Source organism: Talpa occidentalis, unplaced genomic scaffold (genome assembly GCF_014898055.3).
Source record: "Talpa occidentalis isolate TD23 unplaced genomic scaffold, MPIMG_talOcc4v2.1 talOcc4.4, whole genome shotgun sequence".
Classification (NCBI taxonomy): domain Eukaryota; kingdom Metazoa; phylum Chordata; class Mammalia; order Eulipotyphla; family Talpidae; genus Talpa; species Talpa occidentalis.
Genome location: NW_023604295.1, coordinates 146,458,344 through 146,484,136, shown reverse-complemented (window position 1 = coordinate 146,484,136; position 25,793 = coordinate 146,458,344). Strand labels below are relative to the sequence as shown.

General features: G+C 62.5%; 3 protein-coding genes across 3 annotated transcripts; all 3 read left to right on the top strand.

The window, feature by feature from the left end:
- The first annotated feature begins 647 nt into the window (after positions 1-647).
- DEFB130B (defensin beta 130B) lies at positions 648-3,559 on the top strand. The gene is made up of 2 exons (XM_037524754.2): positions 648-702; positions 3,272-3,559. Exons 1-2 carry the CDS (start codon positions 648-650, stop codon positions 3,451-3,453), a joined length of 237 nt encoding a protein of 78 aa, XP_037380651.1. The 3' UTR covers positions 3,454-3,559.
- Positions 3,560-7,649: 4,090 nt separating this feature from the next.
- DEFB134 (defensin beta 134) lies at positions 7,650-10,736 on the top strand. Its single transcript, XM_037525384.1, has 2 exons — positions 7,650-7,704; positions 10,597-10,736. The coding sequence occupies exons 1-2, from the start codon at positions 7,650-7,652 to the stop codon at positions 10,734-10,736; spliced, it is 195 nt and encodes a 64-aa protein (XP_037381281.1).
- An 8,316-nt stretch (positions 10,737-19,052) lies between these two features.
- DEFB136 (defensin beta 136) lies at positions 19,053-19,655 on the top strand. The gene is made up of 2 exons (XM_037526718.1): positions 19,053-19,107; positions 19,477-19,655. The coding sequence occupies exons 1-2, from the start codon at positions 19,053-19,055 to the stop codon at positions 19,653-19,655; spliced, it is 234 nt and encodes a 77-aa protein (XP_037382615.1).
- Positions 19,656-25,793: the final 6,138 nt, after the last annotated feature.

Genomic DNA, 25,793 nt, shown 5'->3' with positions numbered 1-25,793 from the left:
GGTGAGAGGCTCAGGAACCTCTTTATGCCAGAGGCATCTGGCCTGGACAACAGGGGGGTGTTGGGGAGCGACTGTGCCTTCCTGTTCTCCTCACCCCACCACCCTCTGTGGTACAGTTGTAAAGGGGAACAATGACAGAATGCTGGTTCTCAATGTGTCCTATGCATTCTCCAGTAGAACCTTCCAGATGCTGTAAAGAACATCATATGTGATGCTAGTCTCTCATTCAGTAAGGAGAAAACACAGCTCATGTAACAGTCCTTAGGCAGCTCACGTATCCCTGTCGTGGGGACAAGTGTATGATAGGAAAGTTCCCCCGCAAGTGGGAGACTTTGGTGCTGAGGATTCTGTACTCACATGGCCTTAGCTCCCGGCCCCCTCCCAAAGTGACTGGCTAGAGGTTCTGACCTCCGGGGAATGTAAGAACCCCTAGAAAAAGTAAAGGATTAGCCATCTGGTTTCCTATAATTAGGTTAATTTGTCACCAAATTTAGAGACTCCAGGGTTTGGAATTCTTCCAACGGAAGCTGTTTTATTTTCTTACTTGTTAAGCTTCACTGACCAAAGGGAACCTCAGTCCCCCAGAAGTAAATAAAAGGCCTGTGTCCACGGTCCCTGTCACTCGTCTTGCTCCTGGATATCGAACCATGAGGCTCCATCCCCTCCTTTCTGTTCTCCTTTTTGTGACTATCATACCAAAAGGTAAGAGGTGGCTAATCGCCAAGACAGGGCTCTCAGAGGCTTCGGGGATACTCGGCGAGACTGTGGCCATCTCAGACCCTCATGCACCACCTTTGGGATTCAGAGTCCAGCCTGACCACCTCCCTTACAACTGATGAGCTCTCAACTACCAAGCAGGACAAGGATTTCCATGAAAGGAAATGAGAACCAAGAGCATCATGAGTAGAAAACGGGGCTCGAGTCAAGGCAGAGAGAGAAGCTCTGACGTGAGGCTTAAGGCTCAGCAGATGACCGAGTAGGTGTTACCAGGGCCCAAAATGCGAGTGTGAGCAGCAGCAACTGGTTTGGACGCGTTAGTGTCTGAAAGTGAAGCCAAGTGTGTTGGTGAGGAATTTCTGTGAAGGGCAGAAGTCAGGCAAATGAGAGAGTGCAACAAAAAAAGAGTTGTATCAAGTCTGAAAAAGCAGTAGAAATTTGGGAGCAGGGGAAGTTGGAGAAAGAATGAACAGTGGATTGGCGCCCCAGTGGCGAACAGGGCAAGCTCGGAGGAAGCGTCTGAAGAATGTGATAGCATCCTCAGGGCCCGTAGTTCAGAAGTCTGGGCATTAAAATGTAGCTCAAAGGGGAAAGACGGGCCTCCCCGGTGGCGCAGCGGTTGAGCGCTGGGTTGCGAAGCTGCCCGCAGCTGCTGCAGCGCTTGTTCGATCCCCGGCTGCGCCCCAGCCACCGGAGGAGGGTCCCGCATGGCACGCAGACCTCTCCTGCCTCCTGCTGCTCCCCTCAGCAGTGTGCTTCGGTCCTTCTGCCTGCTCTGCTCCCCGCTCTGGCTCTGGTGGATTCTCTCACCCTCCCGCGCTCCGACTGTGCCCAGTGCTTGTATAAATAAAAATAAATAAATCTTTAAAAAAAAAAAGGGGTGGGGGAGGCAAGGGGCCAGTCCAGGCCGGTCCTCCAGACCCACGTCAGGACGGGTGGGGTGGTTTTCTCCACCGCTAAAGGCAGAATGTCCACACCCCTCTAAAGGGTCAGTCTCCGTGACCACAGACTAAGCCCGGAGAGCGCCCCCCTCCCTGCTTGGCGGGTCTCTGAGGCCCTGGAACCAAGAAGATACTCACTCTGGTGATCCTCGCCTCACCCCTGGCAGGTCTCGGGATCCACCTGCCATAGTCATCTCCCCCAGAGGGAGTTTAAATATTTCTCATTTGGTCTCATTTCTCTCGGACGGAAACACAGCTACGGTGACACACACTGTGGCGACACTGGTGTAGGTTACGTGACGTCAGTGACTTGGGATTAGGAGCAAGTTAAGAGTCAGTCTTCGGTTTACTTACAGGCAAGGACTGTATTTGACTGAGGTCACAAAGGCCTGGTCCGAACGTCTCCCCGGACATTACTCCGTGGGTGATAAAGCTCTCGGGGGAAGAGCTGGCGCGAGGCCTGCAGCTGCGGGGCCTGAGCCCCCTGGAGACCGGCAGCACCCCTCACGGCTGCCCCGAGAAGCCAGACCCTCTTCTGGAACTGGCCAGCAAGGGTGGTGGCCACCGGCGCCTCCCCAGGGACCCTTGGGGTACCCGGCTGTGCAGAGTGTGCCCGCCCGGCCTCCTGGCGGGGGACCGTGCAGAGGCCCCGAAAGCGCCGCTGCAGATGGTGCTGGGCTATGCAGCGCTGGTTCATTTTCTGCAGGATGGAGACACATGGCAAAAGCATGGTTTAAATTCAAAAAGAAAAAAAGATCCAGAACCTAAAGGCGGTCAGACTGTCAGCATGCAGGAGAGGCGGGAAGAAGCCAGGGTGGGTTAGAGCCGAAGAGGCCGCACGCAGCAGGACAGCACAGCCAGACGCCAGGGGAGGGTGACGGAGACTGAGCAAGATGCAGGCGGCCGGGGACGAGCTCCGGTGCCAGGCGCCGGCGCGCCCGTGGAGGGGCGTGTGGAGGGGCTAGCCCGGCAGGAGGCAAGCGGGAGGGAAGGGCCCCGCAGCGTGCACTCAGCCGTGTGCCCTCAGCAGACAAATGAGTCAAAATAGATTTAAGGAAAAATGCTTATAAACCTCGAGGCGCACTCTGTGGAGCTCGCGGGAAGAGCACTAGCACGCTGGGAGCGTTGCTCACAGTCTCAGGTGGAAATGAGGTCAGGCGGAGCTGAAGGGGCGCTGAAGGGGTGCTGGGCGTTCTCTCAGGGGACGTGGGGTGAGCACAGGTGCCTCGTCACCAGTCAGGGTGAGTGGGAGGAGCACGAGGCGGGAGGACGGAGACCTCCTGGGAACTATTTTGCAGTGGAGCTGCACTGACCAGCCCTGGGCCTACCACCCCATCGCGTGACGCCAGCAAAGAGCCCCACACATTTCAAAATGTGCCGCCCCAGCTGAGGACAACTCTAAAGGCTTCTCGCGGCCAGCCTGACCTCCTCCCCAAGATGTGTACAGCCCCACTCGGGCCCCTCTCCCCAAGAGGCACTGCTCTCTCCTAAGTGTCTGACCCCTCCTACGGGGGTTCTCTCCTGTCCAGGGCCATCTCTTGGGATTTGTGGCTGATGCGCATTTCCAGCGAGCGCACGTGAATTGATGGTGTCCTCAACTCTCTCCCCTGCAGCAGGGGCTGGCGTGATCCCGGGGCTGAAACAGTGTGTTCTCCTGAAAGGGGTGTGCAAAGACGGGGGCTGCACCTCCACGGATGACACCATCGGGGTCTGCAACCAAGACAAAAAGTGCTGTCGAAAGTGGTGGATACTTTCTCCCTACCCAACGCCAGTCCCCAAAATCAAGTCTCCCTAAACGGGAGCAAACTGTAACCTGTTGAAGTCCAGAAACGTGGATGTGTTTTGCAGACCTCTGTTTTCCTCAAGTCCTTTGTCTCCTCTGCTGGAAATAAATGTCTTAAAGCCACATGTTCTTATTCCTAGAAAATTTCTTTATCGCACATGCAAGCCTCTTGAGAACTACAACACCCGTGAACTAAACAATAGAGGAACCTCGTTCCCTAAAGATATTTCATCAAAATACGACTTCCCCCCCAAAAGATGAAAATTTTATGTAGAACTCAAATTATTAAAAACGGAGCTACCAGATGACCCAGCAATCCCATGCCTAGGAATCTCCCCAAAGAGCACAAAAACTAATTCTAAAGGAAAACTGCGCCCTGTGGTTACTGCAGCCAAGACATGGCAGCGGCCCACGGGTCCACACTGAGCCACCCTGTGCTGGCGCCGTGTCTGCCTGAGGCTCTTTCAAAACACGCGTGGGGCCTTTATCTGGCTTATTCTAGCTCCTGAATTAGTCTCATAAAATAGACACAATTTATTCCTCAAAGGCTGTGTATAAAATACAGCCTACCCTGCCGTCCTCTCGGCGTGAGGGAGTAGGACTTTATCAACTTACAATTTTAACTGGCCCATGTGGTTTCCTTTCATTTCCCTAGAAAAGGTCCCATTTCGCTCGGACAGTCACTCTGGGGCATTCGCAGGACTCTGTTATAATTTTTAGACTTTTCTCTGCCTGTGATTTTAATGGAAAAGAAAAAAAAACAAGTAATGACTTTTAAATGATAGAATAATGCACTCCATTTATTATTAATAAGCTTATGGGTTTTCCAACTTTAAAATGAAAATATATTATGAGTCAGAAGGGAAAAATAAACTATGCAGATAGCATGCAGGTAGAGTTGTCCATATGTGTGTATGTTGAATTATAAACTATATTTGTGTGTTTGGTGCCTTTCTTGTGAGCTGCAGTCAACAGAACCCAGTGCTTCCTACGCCCAGTTGGTTCTCTCATGGGAAACAAACCCCTTTGTCCCTCTGCCATGACAGTTTGCACTGTGCTCGCTCTCTGACTTTGCTCTGTGTTCTTTTGGGAAAAGGCATTTGTCAAAGCACCTTCTCTTTCTTCACCCCCCTGGTGACGAGCTACCTGTGCACTCACACCTGGTGCCCATGATCCACCCCCAGCCCTCCCCTGACCTTCCCTTTCAAGCCCCTGCCCCCCACCCCCACCCGATGACACACAGTGTCCTTGGGCAGCTTTCCAAGCCCACCTCCTGGTTCCAAATCTGTCTCGATGAGAAACAAATGTTTATAGAAAAGATCAGAGCATCACTTGGTGCTCCGCTGGGGAGCTCCGTGCCTGCACCCCTGAATCTGATTGCTCTGCAGCATAAACCATGCCTCCAGGGTTCGCCCCATGAGCAGAAGGCAGGAACTCCAGGAGATTCTGGATCTGTGGTTAGAGCTGCTATGAAGAGCCGGGCCAGTCAGAAGAGCCGGGGGGAGCTGACCATGACCAGCCATGCCCCCACACCCTCTGTCCCGGTGATGACAGAGGAGAAAAGCCCCCCAGGCTAGGGGGTCAGCCTGGGCACTGGCCTTCACAGGCTGAGGCTGTGTGAGGTTGGCCCCTTCCAGAATGTCCACCATGCCCCTGCCCCGGTTCCCCTCCAAAGGTCACGCAGAGCCCCACAGCCAGGGAGGCCCTGCTTGCCGCGGTCCAAGCTCCGCTCACCGGCGTGCAGGGTGGAAGGGCCCCAGGGAGCCGCGGCGGAAACGGCTGCCACGAGCCTCCGGCGCTGCCAGGGACTGTCCTCACCTGGTTCACCCGCGTCAAGGTGCACGGAGGAGCATGAAGGCCAAGCTGGCTGCGGCCCACCAGGGCATTTCTCCGTCCCTGCGAGCAGAGGCTGCCACTCAGCCGGCCCTCACGTCCGTCCCCTAAGTTTCTGCCAGGTCGTCTGCGGTGCATTTGCTCGGGCACTGGAGGGGCTCGGTCCTGTTGGCGCTTCGCAGGGGTCCCTCAGGAAGCTGGCCGGAAACCACTGGGAGCCCCACCCAAAGATCCCCCACCTGGAGTGTGGCACCTCCAAACCCAGCACTGGCCTTCACCTCCCCTGCCCATTGAGTGGCTCCCCAGCCTGCTGCAAGAGGAAGCCCCGGCAAGCAAGGAGCCCCGACATCAGGCCCGGCCTCTGGGGAGACAACCCCTGGAGCTGCAGAGCCACCTTCTGGGCTCCAGCGGCAGCAGCACGATAAGCTGGGCCACCCCGAGAACACAGCAACGGTCACAAAGGGAGCAAGAAGTGAGGAGCAGAGGTACCCACACGGAGGCGGGACAGTCACAGGCAGACTCAGGAGCAAAAAGTCTGTCTCCCCCAGAAGATAAGAAAAGATTTGAAAAGGTCCCTGTTCCTTGAGATGCAAAAACAGCAAGGAAAACTCCACACAACGCGAAGACTCAGGAAGCACCAGCTCCAAAAAATCATCATCTCCCAGTAACAAACAGGCGGTTGCTTTGATGTATCTGAACTACTGCAGACCGGAGTCACGCAGTGCCCTGCTCTCCCTCGTCAAGGCCCGCGGCTGCTTCCCCCCTGGGGTGCAGGTCGGGCGCCTGGTGCCGTGGGGCACGCGAGGCCTGGACCAGCTGCCCCCTGAAGTCCACTCGGGCAAGAGACGCCGGTGGTGGCGCTGCTGCCCCCGCATCTTCACACCCAGAGAACGAAGCTCAGGGGCTTAGAGGCCCCGAAGGTTGGAAGAAGAGGCGATGTCTGGGTTCGTGGGGTGCAGGGGCCCCCGCACCTCAGCGCTAAGGGTACGATGAACACAGGTTCTCTGGACCCAGCGTTCCTGCACTTCACCGTCCTCCCTCCACGACCACAGGTGGGTCCGCCCGCAGCCACGCCTCCGCCCCCACCTCTGTTCTTGGCAGGTTTTGCAGCCGCTCACCCAGTTCGTACCTAGAAAAGGGGTAACGCTCCCACCCCCACCCTTGGGTGGCTTAGGGGAGGGGGATCAGGCCAAGTTCTTGGCCACAGGTGGCCCCAGCGGGATCCCCGCTTCTAAGCACAGCGTGAGGGCCCGGAGTAGGACATGCTGGGAGTTTTGGGGGGACTTTGTGGTTATTCTCTGTGGCCTTAGACCGGGTTTGTCAGATCTCGGCGGCCTTGGCCACAGGGCGTGCTTTCTACTTAGGAGGCCTGCGTCCTCGCAGCTGCAGCCTGGTGGGGGCGTCGGTCGTGCGGGTGGAACAGGAAAGGGGGTGACACACATCGGGGCTGCAGGGGACAGCTTGGCGGGGGTCCCAGTTACCCGAACGTGGGGCTTCACTAGCGCAGTTGCAATGCCGGCAAGCAGAGGATGCTGGTATTTGCAGCTCATGTCATTTGTACTTCAAAGTTTTTCTTCATAATGAGTTCTTTTTAATGAACTTGACAGAATATTGTGCAGTTTTTAAAAATTCCTTTGATGCAGGAGGTGGGGCTGCAGAGGCACGACGATGCAAAACAAAATATTAAACAAAAACCGAGCACAAAGAAAATGTCCTGCACACACAGGTTACTCTCAGGGGCTCCAGTGTCCCTTCTCTTTGCAGCATCTTTTTTTTTAAGATTTATTTATTTATGCATACAAGAGCTGGGGTACAGGCCAGAAATGAGGGGGCTTAGAGGATTCACCAGAGACAGAGCAGGGAGCAGAAGAGGCAGACAGACTGAAAACACTGCTGAGGGGAGCAGCGGGTGAGACAGGAGAGGTCTGCTGCGCCATGTGGGTAGCTCCCTGGCCGGCCCGGGATCAAACTTATGTTGCAGAGGCTGCAGATTGCTTCACAGTGCGGTGCTTAACCCCTTGCGCCACCAGCGAGGCCCACTTTGCATCATCTTTAATACTTTAGACTTTTTTTTTTAATTAGCATTTAAGTTTTCTTACAAAAACCAAACAAGCTAAGTGTTTAGAAAGAACAAGGGTGTCCCCCTTGGTCTCCATTAGCGCTGTGAGGCTGGGTGGGGCCAGGGCCTTTGTCAGCAGGAGGAACTGTGCAGCAGGGAAGGACCGGGGTGTTCGAGCGTGGCCAGCTGGGCCTGGGGAATCAGCACAGAGCGTCCTGGGTGGGCCCCAGGCCTGAGGCCACAGGTATGTGCTCAGCCTCCCCTGGGTGCCGCGCCCGGTCCGAGCGGCCAGCAGCCCTCAGACAGCAGCTTGGCCATGAAGCCCCTCCTGGCATTGGTCTTTCTCCTCCTCTGGACCCCAGTGCAGCCAGGTGAGATGGGAACCTTCTGGGCCGGGGGCGAGGTTCTGGTCCAGAGAGCCGCCTCGCTAAGCAGGTCCACAGAGTCCCGCCAGCACGGATACCTCCACTTTCCATGTGGAAAAAACTGTCACTGGCGTGGACATGGGCACGGCCTGGGCGGGAGCTCGGCTCTCCAGCTTGCAAGTCGTGCAGACTTAGAAGTCCAAGCTTCTCTTAGTTTCTGCATTTACAAAATGAAAACAAACAGCTCTCCTCAGAGTCCCGTGAGGATGAAGTGGGATAACTGTAGTGACGCCTCACCCCCGTGAGGGCCGGGGCCGGCAGGCAGCATCCTTACATTTCCCAGGTCACACCTCATTCATCCTGGCTATTTTCACACCTCACACCCCCGCCTGCCTCTCCACTGCCACTTGGCCTCTATTTCAAAAACACTTTGTGGCATAATAGTCAAAGCCAGCAAACAGCACCGCGTGTGAAACTGCCTGGCATTGCTTGCAGGTGAACTTTATTTGTAGATCCCTTAGGTACCTCAGGAGACAGATTTGGAGCTGCTTGTTTGAAAAGGTTTAATGACCTTTAGGTGATTCAAGAAATACCTGATCGATTGAGGTATCAAGAGGGGGGTCTGAGGGACGCTGGGGGGCCTCGTCAGCTTCCCCGCATCTGTCACTGCAAGAAATCTCACCTGGAATATTCTCCCCGCTCAGCGCCTCTGAGTGAGTTTAAATCTATGTGTCGTGAGGTTCCCTTTACTTTCTCATCCTCCTCAAGTATTCTCCAGAGATGAGCTAGATTTTCAAGTCCTGTGACTCAACGGCCAGATTTAAGTCTCCGTAGGGTACAGACTCTTGAAGTCACTGGATGGCACCAGTTCCGCCGTGCTTTATGGCCTTGAATGTGTAGCCACTGGGCAGGAAATGACCACACAGTCTACAGTCGTCCCTTTAGCAGTTTATATGTCCTCATGGCTCGTCACGTCCATAGGAATTGCCTATCTCGTTATATGGACACGAGGGAGTCCATCTTGCCGTGTAAGGAAGCTTGACCCCTCTCTGCCCTATTGGGCATTGTCCCCCTGAGGGGTAGGAATGGACACAGTGCAGGTTTTCTAGGACCTCATGCAGACCGGGTAAAGGAGGAGTCAGAGTCCTCGGTGGCTTTTGCAGGTTTTTTCTTGGGATTTACCCAGTACACGGCAGGCAGGGGCGCTGGGGAGCCGGGGGGCTGGCAGGCCTCCCAGCCCCCGGCAAGGCTTTACTCCTTCTGGGCTCTCCGGCCTTCTCTGCTTCTCTCTCGGCTTCTGCTGCTTCTTTCTCGGCTTCTCTTTCGGCTTCTGTTCGTTCTTGGCTTCTGCTGGCGTCCCCGTGACGCCGCCCTTAAAAAGCCCAGTTGAATCCCACCTACCTATGCCCACACCCTGCTCCAGGTGCCGCCATCAGGCACGCATTCAGGACCGCAGGGTTCCGTCATCTATCCTGATGGCGGGAGGGCAGAAAAGCCTGACACTTTTTCCTTACCCTACACCCCCCCTCAGACTGGGTAGGAGTTGGCTCAGAGTCTCTACAGCTGGCCAGATGTTGACCTCTTCCCTTTGACTACCCCTTACACGTGAATGTTAAGAAACATCCAGATTGTAATCATCTGCAGAGCAGCATGTGGGTAAAAGCGGACGCCTGGCCTCAGGGCCTCGCCTCAGGTCACCTCGGGCCTCAGGACATCCCAGACCTTCAGATTCACCTCCATCCCCCCCCCCCCACCAAACTCACAGCCCTCCCATGACGCTCCTCATAGTGCTCATCCCGTCTTTGCTCAGGAATTTTGTGTTTCTTCTCTTTTTGTTCAGACTGAAATTTCCTTGAGATTGCCCCAACCGTACAGGGTTCACAGAATTTCGGAGGGTTTTTTTTTTTTGGTTTTTTTTGTTTTGTTTTGGAGGACCCTCGCCGGCGGCCAGGGAATGAACCGGCGCTGCAGAGGCTGCAGGCAACCTCTCAGCACAGCACTCAACCGCTGCGCCACCAGGGGAGGCCCGAATTTCATTTTTTAAAGAAAAGAAACAAAGAGAAAAAATAAGTAATCGTAACAGGAATTTTCAACAGCTTGAAATGCATTGGAAGTGGGGAGAGCCCTGGGTGTGGGGGAGCTGGTGCCTCATTCCACTTCGCGCTGGGTGAGCACGCTCTGGGGCGCGTCTTAGAAGCGCGAGTCTCTCATAAATGCTCGAATGCTCTAACACGTAGAGAATGAGACTCCGTCAAGATGGCAATTATATGTCTGCGAACAAGTTTGATGTTCACTTCTACCTGACAATTTTTTGGATGAAAAAAAATTAATTAAATTTCATGCTGACACTGCAAAAAAATAAATCAAATAGAATGTTTAAAAAAATGGTTTGTGAATGAATAAGTGAGCGTCAGCTTGCACAGCTGAATTGAATATATTGACTGCCCAGTCTGCCCCAACGCTGACGTCACTAATTACACTAATTCTCTCAGGCTGCGAAACCAGCAGGGCGGATGTTGTGACTCAGTGAGGTTTGCTTCCCAGTCTGGAGCCGGGAACCCCGAGGCCGTGGGGGCGCTCTCTCCCGCCTGGGACTCCGTCTTCTCTCTGTGACCCCCTCCAAGAAGCTGCTAAATCAATTAGACGGAGCCACTCCCTCTCCTTCATTTGACCTTGATTATGTCCCGAGCGCCACCTCCCCCAGCATAGTCCCCTCGCCATGGTAGGGCGCCGGCGTGGGAACGGGGCACAGTCACAGTTCCATGTGGAACACGAGGTCATTTTGTTTCAGTTGCAGAATCCACCGTTGCGGCCAACTCTCCCGCCACCCGCTGTGATCCACGGTCCCCCCGAGGCCGCGGAGCCCAGTGCGTGACCTCCCGCCCCTTCTCTCCGCAGGCCTGCTCACGTCCTCGGACTTACACAAGCCCTGCCATGGGAACGGCCTCTGCAGGCTCGAGTGCTACAAGAGCGAAATGCTCGTCGCGGCCTGCAAGCTGCAGCTGGAGTGCTGCATCAAGGGGAACCCCAAGCCCTGACCCCGGAACCCCAGGCCCTGACCCCGCGCCGGGCAATGCACTGGAGACTGCCACCCCCGCCACACACACGCACGGCACCCAGCACCGCGCTCTAGCACAGCCCGGGATCTCACGCTGCGGCTGACCTGCCGGCCGGTGGCTGCGGGGAGCAGCTTCTCCATAAGCCACGAGCCTTATGACCTTGGACTGCGAGGCTGAGCGGCAGCCTCCCCAGAAGCAGCCAAGCTGCCCGGGAAAGCCGCGGGGAGCACATCCTCACACCTCGGGGTGGCCTCCTGCCCGCCGCAGTGCCCGCCCCGCTCTTCACTCACAGCGAGACTGTCCCGATAGTTCAGAGCCGCCCTTGCCCGCCGTGGGCCCTGCTCCCCTCTGGCACCCTTTCTCTGGCCATCCCATCTGCAGGGGAGACGTGCCGGGCCCAGTGACCCGCACCCCTGCCTGGACCGCGCGGCTCCTTGGCCGTGGACTAGCAGCGGCCGCGCGGTCCCCCCCACCTCCCGCACCTCCCCTGCACTAGCCCGGCGTGGATCCTCCCTCCACCCTCTGGGTTCTGCTCCTAGCACAGGACCAGCTGGAGTGGTCGCCCCTCTCCCCGCCACTGCGCCTCCTGGGGGCCCTAGTGGTGTCCGGGCTGAGCGTGCTGTGCTGTGAGCAGGGGCAATAAACTGCCTGCGCCACTGGCTCCTCGCTTTCTTGACCAGCGGCCTCGGAGGGCCTGGCGGGCAGACCCGCCCCCTGGGGGGTCCCTGCAGGCTGCAGCACGGCCGCCGCCCAGTGGGACGGGCTGTGAGCGCACCCGGGCTGCCCCGGCTGGGGCGGCAGAGCGGGGTCTGCTGGGGCAGCTGTTTCCCGCCTCTGTGTGGGGCGAGGGTCTCGGGACTCGGGACTCGGGCTGCCTGGGTCAAGGCAAAGCTCGGTGAGCCCAGGGCTGGGTCTCCAGCAGGGATGCGAGGAGCCCGCTGCTCCTCAGAGGCCCAGGACGCTGGTGTCACAGGCGGCAGTTGTTAGAGAAACCAGGTGGAGCCATCTCCCCTGCGCCTCAACAGCAGACACCCGCAGGGAGGGAAGGGGCCGCTGCCCTTGGCCTCGCAGGTAGGGGAGGGAGCTCTGGTAGGGCCCCGGCGCCCCACTGAGCAGGTTGCTGCGGGAGGGTGCATGGTGCCTATAGTGTCCCCTGGTCCTTTTCTTAGAAGAATCGAGAGTCTCGCCCTGAGGGCTGGCGCACGGGATGGACGTCGCCAGTGCCCCGGGTCTGTCTAGCTCGAGCAAGTCTCCCTCCCTCTGCCATCTGGGGGTGCACGGCTTTCTCACCACTTAGTTCCCACAAACCCACTGAGAGAAGAGAGGGGCTGACCACTGTGAGCTTGAGTGATCCTCTTGCGTGTGATGATGAGATGTACTAGGATTTAAGAACGGAAACATTTACTGCCTGGTCACACTAGCCAGGGTGAGATTTCCCTGGCTGTGCCTCGCAAACCACAACACACTCCATTTTTCCACTTAGATCTTTTCAATACGGATTTTCCTTCATTTCCAACATCAAATAATGCATTTATTTGCGTTATTCTTCTCAGAGATGCCCAGGTAGAAAAAAATGAGACAACCCAGTAAGTAGCTGCACACCCCAAAGAGCGCGAGTAAGCGAAGATCACATCAAGTGGTGGAAACAGGAGTCACGGGAGAGACTAGAGGACGCTGGCACAAGGGTGTCCCGGCAGGGAAATTCCACCTCTGGAGGCTCAAAAGCAGGTGCGAGGGCTCGTGATCATAGGAGTCAGGCTTGGGGGAGCCGGGACTGGCCCGAGGGCTCCGTCTGAGCGCAGGCCACGGCAGGGGCCCCGTTCGTGACCTTCATGACGGGGCTCACTCAGGAGCGTGCAGTCTTCAGATTCATGTTCCACCTCAAAAACATTTTTTTTTTAAATGTTAACAAGGACTGAATTAGCAGAAGGAAACGCCTAAAGAGCAGGGATTTAACGAGATTGTTTCCATGGGAGAGACCCTGAACGCATCTAAAGGAAGAGAAACAGCAGCCCTGGCAACGCTGGGGGCTGGAAACAAGGCGCTCGTGGCAGGACCTGGGTCCACGAGCACAGCATGGAGCCCCGATACTCACAGCTACAGCCCCACCACCGTGGGTATATGGATCTTCTGAATGCAGCACTTCCTGGCAGAATCACACAGAATGTGGTACTCTTCCTTGGCCGCACATGCTACCTTGCAAAGGCCATGGAACCGCCAGCACGTGCTGTAGAATTTCTTGATGTAGGAATTCGGTCCACTTCTCACTGCGGTGGAAACAGGGGAGGGCGGCTGCTGCAGGGGCTGGGTTGGGAGGGCGGCTGCTGCAGGGGCTGGGCCCGGGCCAGCAGCCTGCAGGCGACTCCTTAGCTTTTAATGGTGAGTGGGGCAGGATCAGAACACCCTGTCACAGCAAGGCCGGGATGTCCCCTTCTCAGGGGCTCTTAGCTGTTGTCCAGAGGCCCCAGTGTCAGCCATTCCATGGTAGCCACTTACCTGCAAGTAACAGGGCCCACGGGTTCAGCTGGAGACTCTGCTAGGGACAGACCCTCTGACCTGGGAGGCCCTCACCTCATCCTCACCTCTGCCTGAGGGGCACCCATGACGCCCCGGGACCCTGCATATGAAGGGTTGGGGCAGCAGGCAAAGCTGCAAACAGCACCCGAGACCCCACAGCAGTGAGACCCTCTTGGCGTCCCCAGGTTGCTGGTTTTTCCAGAGAGCGCACACTCTGCCCCGGGGCTCTAGGACCCTCTGAACAGCCCCCTCTGTCGTTATCCTGGCAGCAGCCAGCTTGCCTCGGTGCCAGACGAGTGAGGAAGAATCCAGGTAACTCGCTGGCCATGCGGCTTCTGGGCACCCTGCAGGTGCTTCCCTTCGGCCCCAGAGCCTCTGGCTCTGGAGACTGGTGCTTCCCTCAGGCTAATCCTGGGGCGACGGCCTCACGCTCCACAGACCCCCACGGGGAGTTTCACCCCCTCGCCTGTCTGAAGAGAGCCCTCCTGGTCTGTGTCCTCCTCACTGTCCCGTTTCCAGAACTGCCCACGGGGCCCCTCTGCCCACACCCCTCCCTGCGCCCCCTGCCCTCGTCCCGGTCCAGCTGGCCTCTCCCTCCTGGACAACCCGCACTCTCTTTCCCACCACGGCACTCGGGGAGGGCCTCCGCCTTACCCGGTGGGACGCAGGAGAGCGCCACAAGCAGCGCCAGGGCCGGGAGCGTGCTCCTCATGGCCGCGACCAGGAAGCAGCGGCGGAGCGGTGGGGGCGGCCTCCCTAAGTAGCCCAGGGCCGCTGCGGGGGGCAGCGCGCCAGGGACAAGGCCTCTGCTTGCTCCACTGAGCACACCAATGCACGCAAGGTCTGGCTTTGGACACTCGCCTCTCACTGCAGTGCACCTGCCGAGCCCACCTGCGCACACCTGTGGGGACTCTGTCAGCAGGTCCGTGATGCTGGGGGCATCCTCTGGCCTCCCGTACGTCCTGTCTGCACCTGCCCTTGGGGTGCGCGGTGACCTGGAGGGCTGCGTGCGGAGCTGCCGAGTGTTCCAGTGGTACCCGCCCCCCGTCTCTCTCTCTCTCACACACACACAACACACACACGTGCACACGTGCGCAGCCTGCGTGAAGTAGCATCCTCCCATTTTAAAGACAAAAGACAGCGGCTCAGGCAGCATAAATGCCTTCCCGAGTTCACATGACGCCTGATGGCGGCCCCGTGACTCACACAGGTTCCCTCGCTCCTCTAGGGCAGGGCGGCGAGGGCCCAGGCCTGGCGTAGCTGCCGTCTGCTTCAGGAAATTAGACACCCCAAGGGCTGTGGCTCCCCAAGTCCCTGCAACAGCAACTGGGAGCTCCCGGCTCCCTGCCGAGCCGCGCTGTGCGGGTGGGCCAAGAAGCTGCCATGGGGTTTTTGCCTCCTGGGTGGAAGGTCGACGGTGCTGCGCAGCTTCAAGGTGCCTGAAGCTGGCCGACAGCTCCCGTCTGTCTGGCTTCTGCTCTGGACCCTGACCCCCACCCCGCCAGACGTGGATGCAGCAGCATGAAGCCAGTCTTCGGCTTTCCTCAGTGCTCCCCACCTCAGTGAGACCCCCAGGCCCTTTTGCTCATGGACCCTTCTCAGTGTCCACGTATGAAATAGCCCAGTTCTGGGCTCTGGTGCTCACGGCTCCCAATTCCTGGGTTGCTCCCTCCGCTCGGCCATGCAGTCACGGTGACGGCCACCAGCCTCGCCCATGCTTCCGGGGGCACCGTCCTGGCCTCCTTGGGGCTGGCTGCCTGGGCGATTCACAGCTGGAGGCGCATTGCCACAGCTCTGGAGGGCAGAGGTCCAGATGCTGGTGTCTGTGCTGGGCCCTGGGCTGGCGAGGGAGGACCCGGGCCGTCCCCCTCCCAGCTGCCAGCAGCCTGGGCACTCCTTATTTCCCTCGTGGGCACTCCTGCCTGGGCAAGGCTTGAATGGAAGGTGTGTGGCCCAGAGGCTGGAGACTGGAGGCTTCCGCCCTCCTGCGGTGGAGCCCCGCCCCTGCGTGCGCCCTGCACAGAGCTGCCCGCTGGGCTGTCCAAGAGGCCGCCAGACCCGGCTGCTGGCTGCGCACTGGAGCGCCCCAGCACATGCACTCAACACCCGGTAAAATTCCCTCACGGCGCCGCGTGGCCCGGCTGTGCCTGCACCGTGCACAAAAACACATGTCCACCCTGTGCTCCCCACGCCCCGCCTGCCCCTGCCACCTCTGGGGCCAGGCCTCCTGCAGGCCTCGGAACTTCTCCTCAGCCCCTCGTCTCCAGGAACCTTCCTGCTTCCCCAAAGCGCAGGCCTTCATCTCCCGCGGCAGCCTGTGCGGCCGTCGGCCCTCGGCTGCTGCTCTCCCTCCACGCTGGCCTTGCGGCCCGCTGACCTGTGGCTGTGAGGCAGCGCCTCCTGCTCCCGGGAGCTCTGCTCCTGGGCCCGTGGCTGCTGCACACCGTCTCCTCTGCGCCCACCATGAGCCCAGCCCGTGTGTTTTCTCACGTTGTGATGGCGCCTCCTGTCCCGCAGGCTGGAACTGAGGGGCTGTGGCGGGTGGGGCTGGACCAGGCTTGCAGGCTACGTCCCACACCCCTTCCTCCACTGCCCCTCACAGACATCGGGGGGTCACCGCCATGGGCCCCACAGAGCTGAGACCCAAGGCGGAGCTGAGACCCCAACGAAGCCAAGGAGGGACAAACACCGGGCCAGACAGCACCCCCTTGGCCGGCCGCAAGGGCGTCCTGCTCTGGCAGCCAGCAGGAGGCCTTTCTCCTCCACGTGGGGCCAGGGCACCGTTCCAAGCCAGTGGCCCCTCACAGAACGTCCTAAGACGCCAACCCAGATAACAGGGGGAACCCAGTTGCCCCGACCCGGGGCAACTGCTGACCCTCCCGGCCCCAGGCCCGCAGGCGGGTCTCTTGATCACTGAGCCCAGCCCCATTGTCTGGCCGAACGCCCCCGCTGTGCAGAGCGCGCCTCGCCATGGCCCGCTGGGCTCCAGAGCCGGGGGCGCTCAGAGCCCGAGAGGACTGCTCTAACCCCGGCCCTCAGTAGCCAGAGGGACATGGAGAGTGGGCGGAAGGCTCTGGACCGTGCCTCAGAAAGACCAGGAGCAGAGCGAGGTTGTGTGGCCGTCAAGGGGAGTGCTGTCCTCAGGCCTTTCACCCCTCTGGGCGGAGGGCCCCCCTTAAGCCGTGCACTCTCCCCTCTCCTCCTGGGGGGCTCCGTCAGGCCTAGAGGACAGCCTGAGGAAAGGGTGTCCCCACCTCTTCCCAGGGAGCGCTGGCCTCTGGGGTCTGTCTCCACACAGGCTGCCCCCATGGCTGGACTCCGCCTTCCTGTGCATCCGCGCACTTCCAGCTGAGGGCGCGGGGCCTGGGATGTCCTCCCCGGGGCAGCGCCTGTGGCCCCGGCGCTGTGGTGAGCTCTGGGCTCCCGGCTGAACCCCGGTTCAGCCCCCCTCGGGAGTGGGGACTGACCATCAGGGGCCATGTGGGACCAGGCAGGGCCAGGCAGGCTTAGGGGACCTCGCTGCTGGGGCCATGCAGGGCTGGGGGACGCCATTGCTCCCCCACCAACCCTCTTGGTCCCCTTTCTCCAAACCCAGAAAGGATTTGAAGGTCACTGCCGCCCCAGGAAGCTGACTGGACACATAGCTCACAGGTCTCTGGCCGTGGGGCTGCCCCCCACTCCCGGTTCCCTAGGACCCGAGGTGACAGTGAAGGGGCGGAGGCAGGAGTTCGTGTGTCACTGTGTCACCTGAGCCTGGGGTCAGGTCCCGGGACTGCCCTCCTCTAGGAACTGGACTCGCATCCACCTTGCTTTTGGGTCAAGTGCTCGCTCGCTTTAACAGGAATGTCCTGAGCGCTGCACAGGCGGAGAGGAAGGGGCGCCTTAGGCCACACCCCGCCCTGGCCCGTGAGTGAGCACCCTGAATGTATGGAGGAGGACAGAGCTCCCAAGCAAGAACCGGGAGAGCTGGCCACCTGCTGCAGACACAGCCCCTGGCCCGCCAGGCGGGGGATGGCCAGAGGCGCTGCCCCCTCCCCCCACAGCAGGTTACACGAAGCGCATGGTTGAGGCCAGGATTGAACCCGCCCGCCCTCGACCTCCACACTCATGCGGGGCTGCGGCGGGGCCAGGGGTCCCAGAGGAAGCCAGAGGAAGCTCCGTGGGGAGCCCAAGCACGTGCCTGGTCTACACGGCAAGAGTGTAGCTCACACCCACGGGCACATGAAAATGTTCACACCCTTATTATCAGCGAAATGCCATCAAGAACCAACTGGACCCCCACCTGGGGAGGACGGCCCTGTGGGGAGGAGCAGGCGCACGGCGGTGAGGGTGTGCGCGGGCGGCCTCGGCTGCTGTCCGTGTGGATGTAAATGCGGCAGCGCCGGGGAAATGCATGGAGGCACCTAAAACTGCAGATGGAACCGCGCTGTGGCCGGACAGCGCCGGCCGGGGCTGTCCCGTGTTCGAGCCCCGTGTGCTCAGCCGGGGGCGGTCCAGTTGCCACCGCCACGACGGGTCAGGGCCGGGGCATGCACTCTCCAGCCGTGGGGCAAGACGGGACAGCGCCTTTTGGGACAAAATGAAGGAACCTGAGGTGCTTGTGTCGGGTGAAATAAACAGAACGTGAAAGACAGTTTCCGGCACCGCCTCACTCGGTGGCGACGATAAATAACCAAGGAAAAGAAAAGGTGAGAGCACGACAAAAAGAACTTTTCAACTCTGGGGGGTGTGAGTGGGGAGGAGGGAGGAGAGGAGGGGGGCTGGAGCCCAGGTGGGGGCGGGCGAGGCTGTGCACCTTCCAAGGGGTGACCTTGTGCTCCCCAAATTATATAGTTTTGCAAACAAACAGCAAACCAATACAATTTGACTTCAAAAAGAAGTTTAATTAAAAAACCCCTCCAGGCTCACTTCGAGATGAGGCTCAGCGGTGTAGACGCTGGGTCTGAGCCACGCTCCGCTGCCTTGGCCCGCGCCCTGCGCCGGGGGCACTGGGTACGAGCTCGCCTCCAGGGCCAAGGATAAAGCCCAGTGGCATCTTCTCCACTCCCGGCCGGCCACCAGCTCCCAGGGGACACGGCCTTCCCCAGAGCCTGATGCAGGTAGCTGCAGGGAAGCTCCGGGCAGCCAGCCTTGACCGCAGGCCTGAAGTGGCTCTTCCTGGGCCAGGACAGAGCCCCAACCACCCCTCCAAAGTCACAGCCCTTGACACCCCCCAACATGTCACATTTTGTACCAACATTTGGAAAATGAAGACCCTGTCCTTCGGGGGTCACAGACTCCCTGCAGCAGCTGCTCTGGCCAGGTGGGTCAGGCCACCCCAGGAGAGCAGGTGAGCTCCTCTCCACCAGGCCCAGGCACCTGCCTGGCTCAGCCCCTGTGCTGCTTGAAACGCTGCCAGCTCAGGCCCACACCTTCCCAGCCCAGGTTACAGCCACGCGCCGATCCCAGTGGACAGAAGCGAGGAGAAAGGAAGCAGCCCTTGCGGTCTCTGTCCTGTCAGTGCACACTCGAGTCAGAGGGAGGGTGTCTGGGCACGGACATGAGGGCGCCCAGCCTCTGCTCGCCGTGACTGAGTCCCCTCACCTCCCGTAATTTCTAGAAGAGGAAGCAGCAGGGAGTGGCTCGGAGGCCATTTCCCTCTAGCCATGAAGGTGCCCTTCCAGGTAGAAAAGGGCCAGTGCCCAGCCCCACCCAGCCTGGCCCAGCCCTATAAAGGAACCTCCTGGCGGCCACCCCAGGAAGTGGCAGCTCTGTGCCAGCCCCGCGCCCGCCTCGCCGATGACGCTCTGTCTCTCGGGGCTACTCTTCCTTCTGGCCGTCTGCCTGCCTTCAGGTGAGATGGGTCCAGGTGTCATCTGGAAAGCAGGGGCCTCTGGAGGACTGAGGCCTCTGGGGAGGGGCCGGCCTGGAGGGCCCACGGCCCAGGCAGACAGCAGACTCGGGATGGGCTGTGGCTACAGGTCTGCAGCGCTCCCTGCTCCGCCCCACCAAACCTTGGGAGGGGGCAACAGCGCGACACCCCTGCTCGGCCCTCCTGCCCCCCGCACCTGCCCAGGCGGCCCGTGCTGAGGCCAGGTGCGGCTGAGCGCCGCGGCGGGTGAGCCAGGGAAGAAGCGTCCCCCACCCACCGGGAGGACTGTCTGGGGCCCCGGCCTCGCGGAGGCTGACCTGCGGCTGTGTCCCGTGTCCCTCCCCTCCCCAGGCCAGGCCATGCTGGGGAACAGCGGCGTGGAATTCAACACGTGCACCAAGCTGGAGGGCAGGTGCTTCTTCGGCTGCCCGCCCGGCTGGCAGTGGGTCTCACACTGCCACTCCCTGATGTCTTGCTGCAAAGAACTGAAGAAAAACAAGCCCGCCCACTACTATGATGTGGAGAATTAAAAGCACAAACCTCCAAGCTGGGCGTGAGGCTTAATCCGCCTTTGGTGGCAAGTGGGGGCCCGAGTCCGGCCAACTCCCTGGCGAACGGCCAGAAGAATCAGCAAAGGGCGGCCGGTGCACCCCCTGCCGTTGCCTGCGCCCCGGTCTCCAGCGCTAACCCAGCCTCCAGCTCAGGCTTCCGTTGCCCGACCCGCGGCCACGGCCAGGGAGGGCGTGTGCCCGCCCTTGGCTGCCAGGGATGGCCCCATGGCGCGCGGCCGCAGGCTCTAAGTCACTTCATCCTCACACGCGGGCAAAGGGCCCTCCACCCACAGGGTCCCCTCCAGCCTTTCTCGGTGGCAACCCCCGGGATCCCAGCCACCCTAAATCCTACCACCATCCATTCGCTGTGCCCATGGGGCCTCAGAGGCGGCCCCCATCGCCCCACCCCAGCGTGGGGTCAGGGAGGCCCTGCGGGGGCCCGGCTCCCTCTCCTCCCCTGGGCGGGCGTTTGGCTCGTTGCCACCCCGGGGTTGTTCCAGCAGCGCGAGCGTCACAGGGATGCCCGCGCAGAGGGACGCGTCCAGGCAGGTGCAGCCCCCGTGGGCAGCAGGGGGGCGCCTGGATCGCCGCATCCCGCAGACCTTGTCCTTGGAGGCTCTTGTGCACCCACATTAATCCCCGTTTCTCTGAGAAGCAAACCGCACCCCCTCCGGCCGCACCTGCTCTGTGCCCCGGGCCTCCCGGGAAGCGTCTGTGCACACCCTTCCCCGCCCGCGGGGCGCTGCTCCCCGCACCCCGGCCCCCAGGACTGCTCGCCGCCGCGGGCAGGGGGGACACGGCGGAGCGAAGGCCGGGCTCCGCAGCGGGGGGCAGCTGGGTGCCCCACCTCGCACATCGCGGGGCGCCGGCCTGGGCCCTTGTTGCTGCTCCTGACGATCCGGTCAGTGCCCGGCCCGACCCCACAGCCCCCGCCACTCCCCGGGGCCCCGAATCCGCCGCCCTCGCTCCCCGGAACACGAGGGGGCACAGCGGGGGGCGGACGACAGCGACCCCCCCCCCCGCAGAGCCCGGCCTGGGGGGAGCTGGGGCTGGGCCAGCAGCCCGCGGGGGGGGGCCGGGCCTCGCGCGAGGCTGCGCCCCTGGTCAGTCGCGCACGTGTGGCCGGCAGAGCCGCCGCGCAGACAGCACCGCTGGACGGAGGACTGGACGCGTTCTCAGGGCGTCTGTCCGTCCGCAGGGCCGCCCGCCGCCCCCCAGCCCGCCGCCCCCCCACGCCAGGCCGCGCCCTCCCGCCCCTGCCCGCCCGCCGAGCCCTGGTCCGGCCGCCTCCGCGGGCAGCAGGCGGGGAGGCAGCCCCTGGACGCGGGGCGTGCGCCCGCCCGGCAGCCAAGCAAGGGCCTGAGGAGGGGGCGGCGGGGCCGAGGTGGGGGGCGGCAGGGCCCCAGGTGCGGGGGAGGGCGCGGGGCGGGGGAGGGCGGGGGAAGACGGGGGGGGGGGGGAAGCGGGGGGGGGGGTGCCGCGGGGGGGTCCGCGGGGAAGGGGCGCCCGCAGCTGGCATCGGGCCGGGCGGGCCCCGGGACCGCAGCAGACGCCGGCCGGCGAGGACGCGGGGGTCCTTGGGAGCTCCCGGAGCCTCGCGCGGCGCCGGGGTCCGGCCCCCCAACCGCCCCCCACCCCAGGCAGGTCGGGGCCGCGGGCGCCGAGGAGCTGGCGGTTCCCGCTGCGGCCGCCAGGGGGCGCCGCCCGCCCGCTCCGCCCCGGCCCGCCCGGCCCAGGGCTCCGAGGGTCAGTGGGGGAGGGAAGGGTCAGCGGGGAGGGGAGGGGCGGGGAGGGGAGGGGCGGGGGTGCGGGGCGAGGAGGAGCCCCTCTATGGGGCTGGCGGGGCTGGCGGGGGCACGTTCACCCGAGTTTTCCAAAGAAAGTCAGTCCTGGCCGGTGAGGAAGCAGGTGAGCGGGTCGGGCCGCCCGGTTCCGGTGCCGGGGTGTCTTTTGAAACCGCGTGAAAATGCAGCCGGGAGGAGAGACCGGCCGGGCCACAGCCCCGGGCGGCAGCCCCGCCGGCCGCAGACGCTGCTCGCGGGGCGCTGCAGGTGCGCGACGGCGCAGGTGTCCGTGTCCGGGGCTGCAGCCGTGCCAGGTGTGCGGCATCACGGCACGCTAGCGGGTCAGGGACAGCGGCAGGCTCCTCCCCAGGGCTCCCGGTCTCCCCGCGCCCCCCACTCTGGGCTCTCGGTACCGCTCAGGGGGTCGGTGCGGGCCCAGCTTCCCCTGCTCAGTGGCCCCGCCGCGCCCCGCGGTCCTGCCCGGCTCCCCCGCGCCGGCTCCCCGGCCCTCCTGCTCCGCCCCAGCACGAGCTGGTCTCCGGCTTCCCGCCGCCGCGGGGGCACGAAACCCAGCTCCCCCCTGCTCCCCGCTGCTCCCCGCCAGGCCCAGCTCCGCGGCCTCTGTGCTGCCGCCTGAATCCTGGGGCCGCGCCCCGACCGTGCGCTCCCGTCACCCGGGTCTCCCCCGCCGCACCTGCTGCTGCTTCACCAGGGGCGAGAGGGGGTGACGTGGCCCCCTGGAGGCTCCCCTCGGGGTGCACACGGTTCCTCCAGACTGCGGCGACGGGGTTTCACCCCGAATTTAAACAGAGAGACCGTGGACACGATGAGAAGCCACGCTGCCCCCCACGTCGCCAAGCGCCCGTCCCCATTGCGGCCCGGGGTGTCTTCAGTGGGAGACGCAGCCACAGCCGAGGGAATCCCCAGGCTCCCCTTCTGCGCACCCCTCCGTGTCCAGCTGAAGGGGGCTCTCCAGGACAGGGACAGGGCACGAGAGAGGGAGACTTGTGGACAGGGTGGCGATGGCCGTGTCCGAACCCAGGGCCGGCCCCGGGCGCCCGCCCTCCTGGCCCTGAGCTCAGACTTCTGCCTCCAGACGGGGGGATAAGCCAGGGCCCCGCCTGTGCCCACGAGCAAGCAAGGCGGTGACAGTGGCGGGACGGTGGCAAGCGTGGCACCTTGATGCTGCCGGGTGTGGGCTGCGGCCCTGCCGGGGCCTCCTCTCAGGAGCAAGGCCTGGCAGGGCCCTGCCTCGATGGCTCCATTCCAGACAGCTGTGAAGACCTGAGGTCCCAGCCGTGCCATGTCAGCGACACCCTCCTTCCTCTCTCCTCTGGGCAGCTAACAACTCCCAGGCGCTGCTCCCGCTTGCCCGCGCCCCCCCACCCAGGACGCGCCCCGGGCACTCCCAGATAAGACTCGCCTCCAGCCCGTGGCGCCAGCCAGGGGGCGGCAGACAGAGCACAGGCCGGGCCCCTGCGCCAGCTCCCCGGCCCTTCCCTTCCCTGGCACCAAAACAGATGACTTCATCCACACCCGCTGCCGGCCCCACCGCCTCCCCTGACCGAGGGGGGCACCTCGAGGTTGCCTCCTGAGCGCTGGAGACTCAGCTCAGGCTAGGCTCTGGGGAGTGTCAGACCAGCTGTCACCTCACGGCGCTGTCCCCCACACCTGGCCACATGCCCAGCCTGACCCCCGCCCTCTCCGCGCAGCAGGGGGACAGGGCGGGCACTACCCAGCCAGAATATCGTCGAGAGCACCCGCCGTCCCTCCCGGCCCGGGTTCTGTTCCTGCTCCCAGTGCTGTCGGGGGCCCCGTGGATCGCCTCAGTCCCCCCGGGCACATTATTGACTCGGCTCAGGAACCAAAGTCCCGGGCACTGTCAGGGTTCAGTGTCCACTGTCCTGCTCTGGGGTGGCCTGCGGCAGGGGAGGGCGCTGACGGGTCGTGTTGCTGCTCCGACGGCCTCGCTGTCCTTTCCTGTGGGCCCAACGCAGGGCGGCCCCGTGCCGGGCCGCTCAGGGCCCAGTGAATGCCGGACTCAGCCAGCGCCGGGCCCGAGTCAGGCCCTGACCGCCACCTCCCAGAGCACCCGGCAAAGGTCAGTCGATGAAAGAATCAGGACGTCACACCCAGCTCAGAGTAAACGCAGTGCGGTGCTGCTGCTGCCTGGGGCTCCCTGGGGTTTGTGCGTCTGCTCCCCCCGCTCCCGCAGCCCCTGCCCGCTGGGGGTACAGTGGGCCTCTCTGACCCTCTCGTGCTGGGACTGGGGCCCCCGTGGCCCGTGGCCCTGGCCTCCATCCCTTCCTCTGGCCGGGGCGCCCTGACCCCGGCCTGGCGCATCATCCACCTGGTCTCAGCCGCTGCTGGACAGAGGCCGGGCTTTGTTACGGCACATTTGTCAAACAGCAAGGGAGAAAGACGGGGGGCCCCTTCCCCACCCCAAAGGGAGGGCCCGGGGTGAAGGGGGTGTGCTGCCCAGCAGCTCCCATGTAAACATTGCCCCGACCACCGCCCTTTGCACCCCTTCCTCTGCCTTTCTGGGAGCACCGGGAAGGGGGTGAGGACCTGAGCCTCCTGCGGGAAGCAGTGCTGTCCGGGGGAGACCCCGCACCTCATCCTCCCCGGGGAGTGTGGAGGGGCGCCATCCCGGAGCAGGGCATCCCTGACACGGTCCTCATCCTTGAGCACCCCGACTTCACATTCCTGCCCCCAAAGGCCCCCTTGAATGTTCCTCCTGCACGTGCAGTCCTGTCACGCGTGCTCAGTGGAGGCTGAGGAGCTGGTTCCCCGACTTCCCAGGCCTTGCCCTGAGGGCGCGCACGGCCAGGCCGGGTGCTGCAGAGCCGGCTGCGGGCTTGGGCGGGCATGTCCGCGGAGGTGGCAGGGGTGTGGTGGGCGTGGGGTGTGGTGGGAGTGGGGTGTGGTGGGCGCCGGGCTGGGGGGGCCGGTTGTGGCGGGTTCGGGGTTCGGTGGGCACGGGGTGCGGTGGCGCAGGGTGTGGTGGGAGCGGGGTTCGGAGGGCTCGGCGTGTGGTGGGCGCAGGGGCGCAGGGGGCACGGCGCGTGGTGGCCTGTGGACCCGGGCGGGCATGGAGGTGGCGCGGGGACGCGGAGCTGGGGGGCTGGGTGTGGCGGACGCCGCTGGGCCGGCTTCTCTGGGCCGGTGGTGTTGCTGCGGGCGGTCCCCCGCACTGGCCACAGCGCTCTGGCCGTGAGAGCAAAGAAGGACGCAGACGAGAGGCCATGGTGGGCATCGGGAACGTGAAAACGTGACGAAGCGGAAAAGAGAAAACGTTTGGCTCCGTCTGAGAAACGCTCGGCCTGGCCGCCTACCGGGGCCTGTGCCGGGGCGCTCGCCGGCCCCGGCTCCTGAGCTCACGGCGATCGGTACCGTTTGGGGCATTTTCTCGAGTGACGCTGCCCCCGCGGGCCGGGCGGCCTGGGCTCCGGGAAGCGGGCTGGGGGTCGCCCGGGCGGGGGACACATGGGCAGCGCCGTTGTCCCGCCGCCCTGGAGCCAAGGATGCGGGGTCCGCAGGGCCGGACGGCCACCTGCCCCGGGGCCGCTGCCGCCGCCGCAGCCCAGACATGGCCCAGTGCGTGGTCAGGGCCGGCTGCCCCCTCGGGAGGGCGTCTCCGCTGCCCGCCTTTACTTGGCACCTAGAAGAAGCTGCTGGAATGGACGCCGAGAGCAGAGAGGTCAGCGGGGAGCACGGGCGGGGACAAGGTGCAGTCCCTTGCCTCGGCTCCTCGACGCACCCCAAGACTGAAAGGTCCTTGAGGCAGGAGTGGGGACTTAGGGGGTTCGCATCTTCAGGCGTAGGGGGGTGCCTGGCACTTTCTAATGTTTCTGGAAGGAAACCAGGAAGGGAAGCCTGAGAGGTGGGGAGAAGCCTCTGTGGTCGCCGCCCAGAGTGCCCTTGGGAAGGGAGTTGCACACTGGCACCCCCACCCCTGCCGCGTGCCAGCCCCACCTCCCGCCCCCTCTGGCTACCCCCAATTTGCTGCCTCCTCCCCTCCTGGCTGGACACCAGCAGGGGACATAGCCCCTCCTCCCGGGCACCGGGCCATCAGGGGGCGCCTGGCTGGGGGGCGGGCAGGATGCTCCCCCCCCAGCACAGCAGGGGCTGGGGCCGCTCAGGAGGGGAGGCCGGGGCTGCCTAGCGGCTGTCAGGCTGCTCTAGATTGTCCAGACCCGGAGCCCACTTATCGGGGGCCGCCTGCGCGGGGAAGTGAGATAGTCCGCAGCTTTCCCACCAGCGTTCTTATCTGCCGGGAAGGCGCTCTGTGTGTGTGTCTGTGCGCGCGCGTGCACGGGACGCCGGGGTTTCT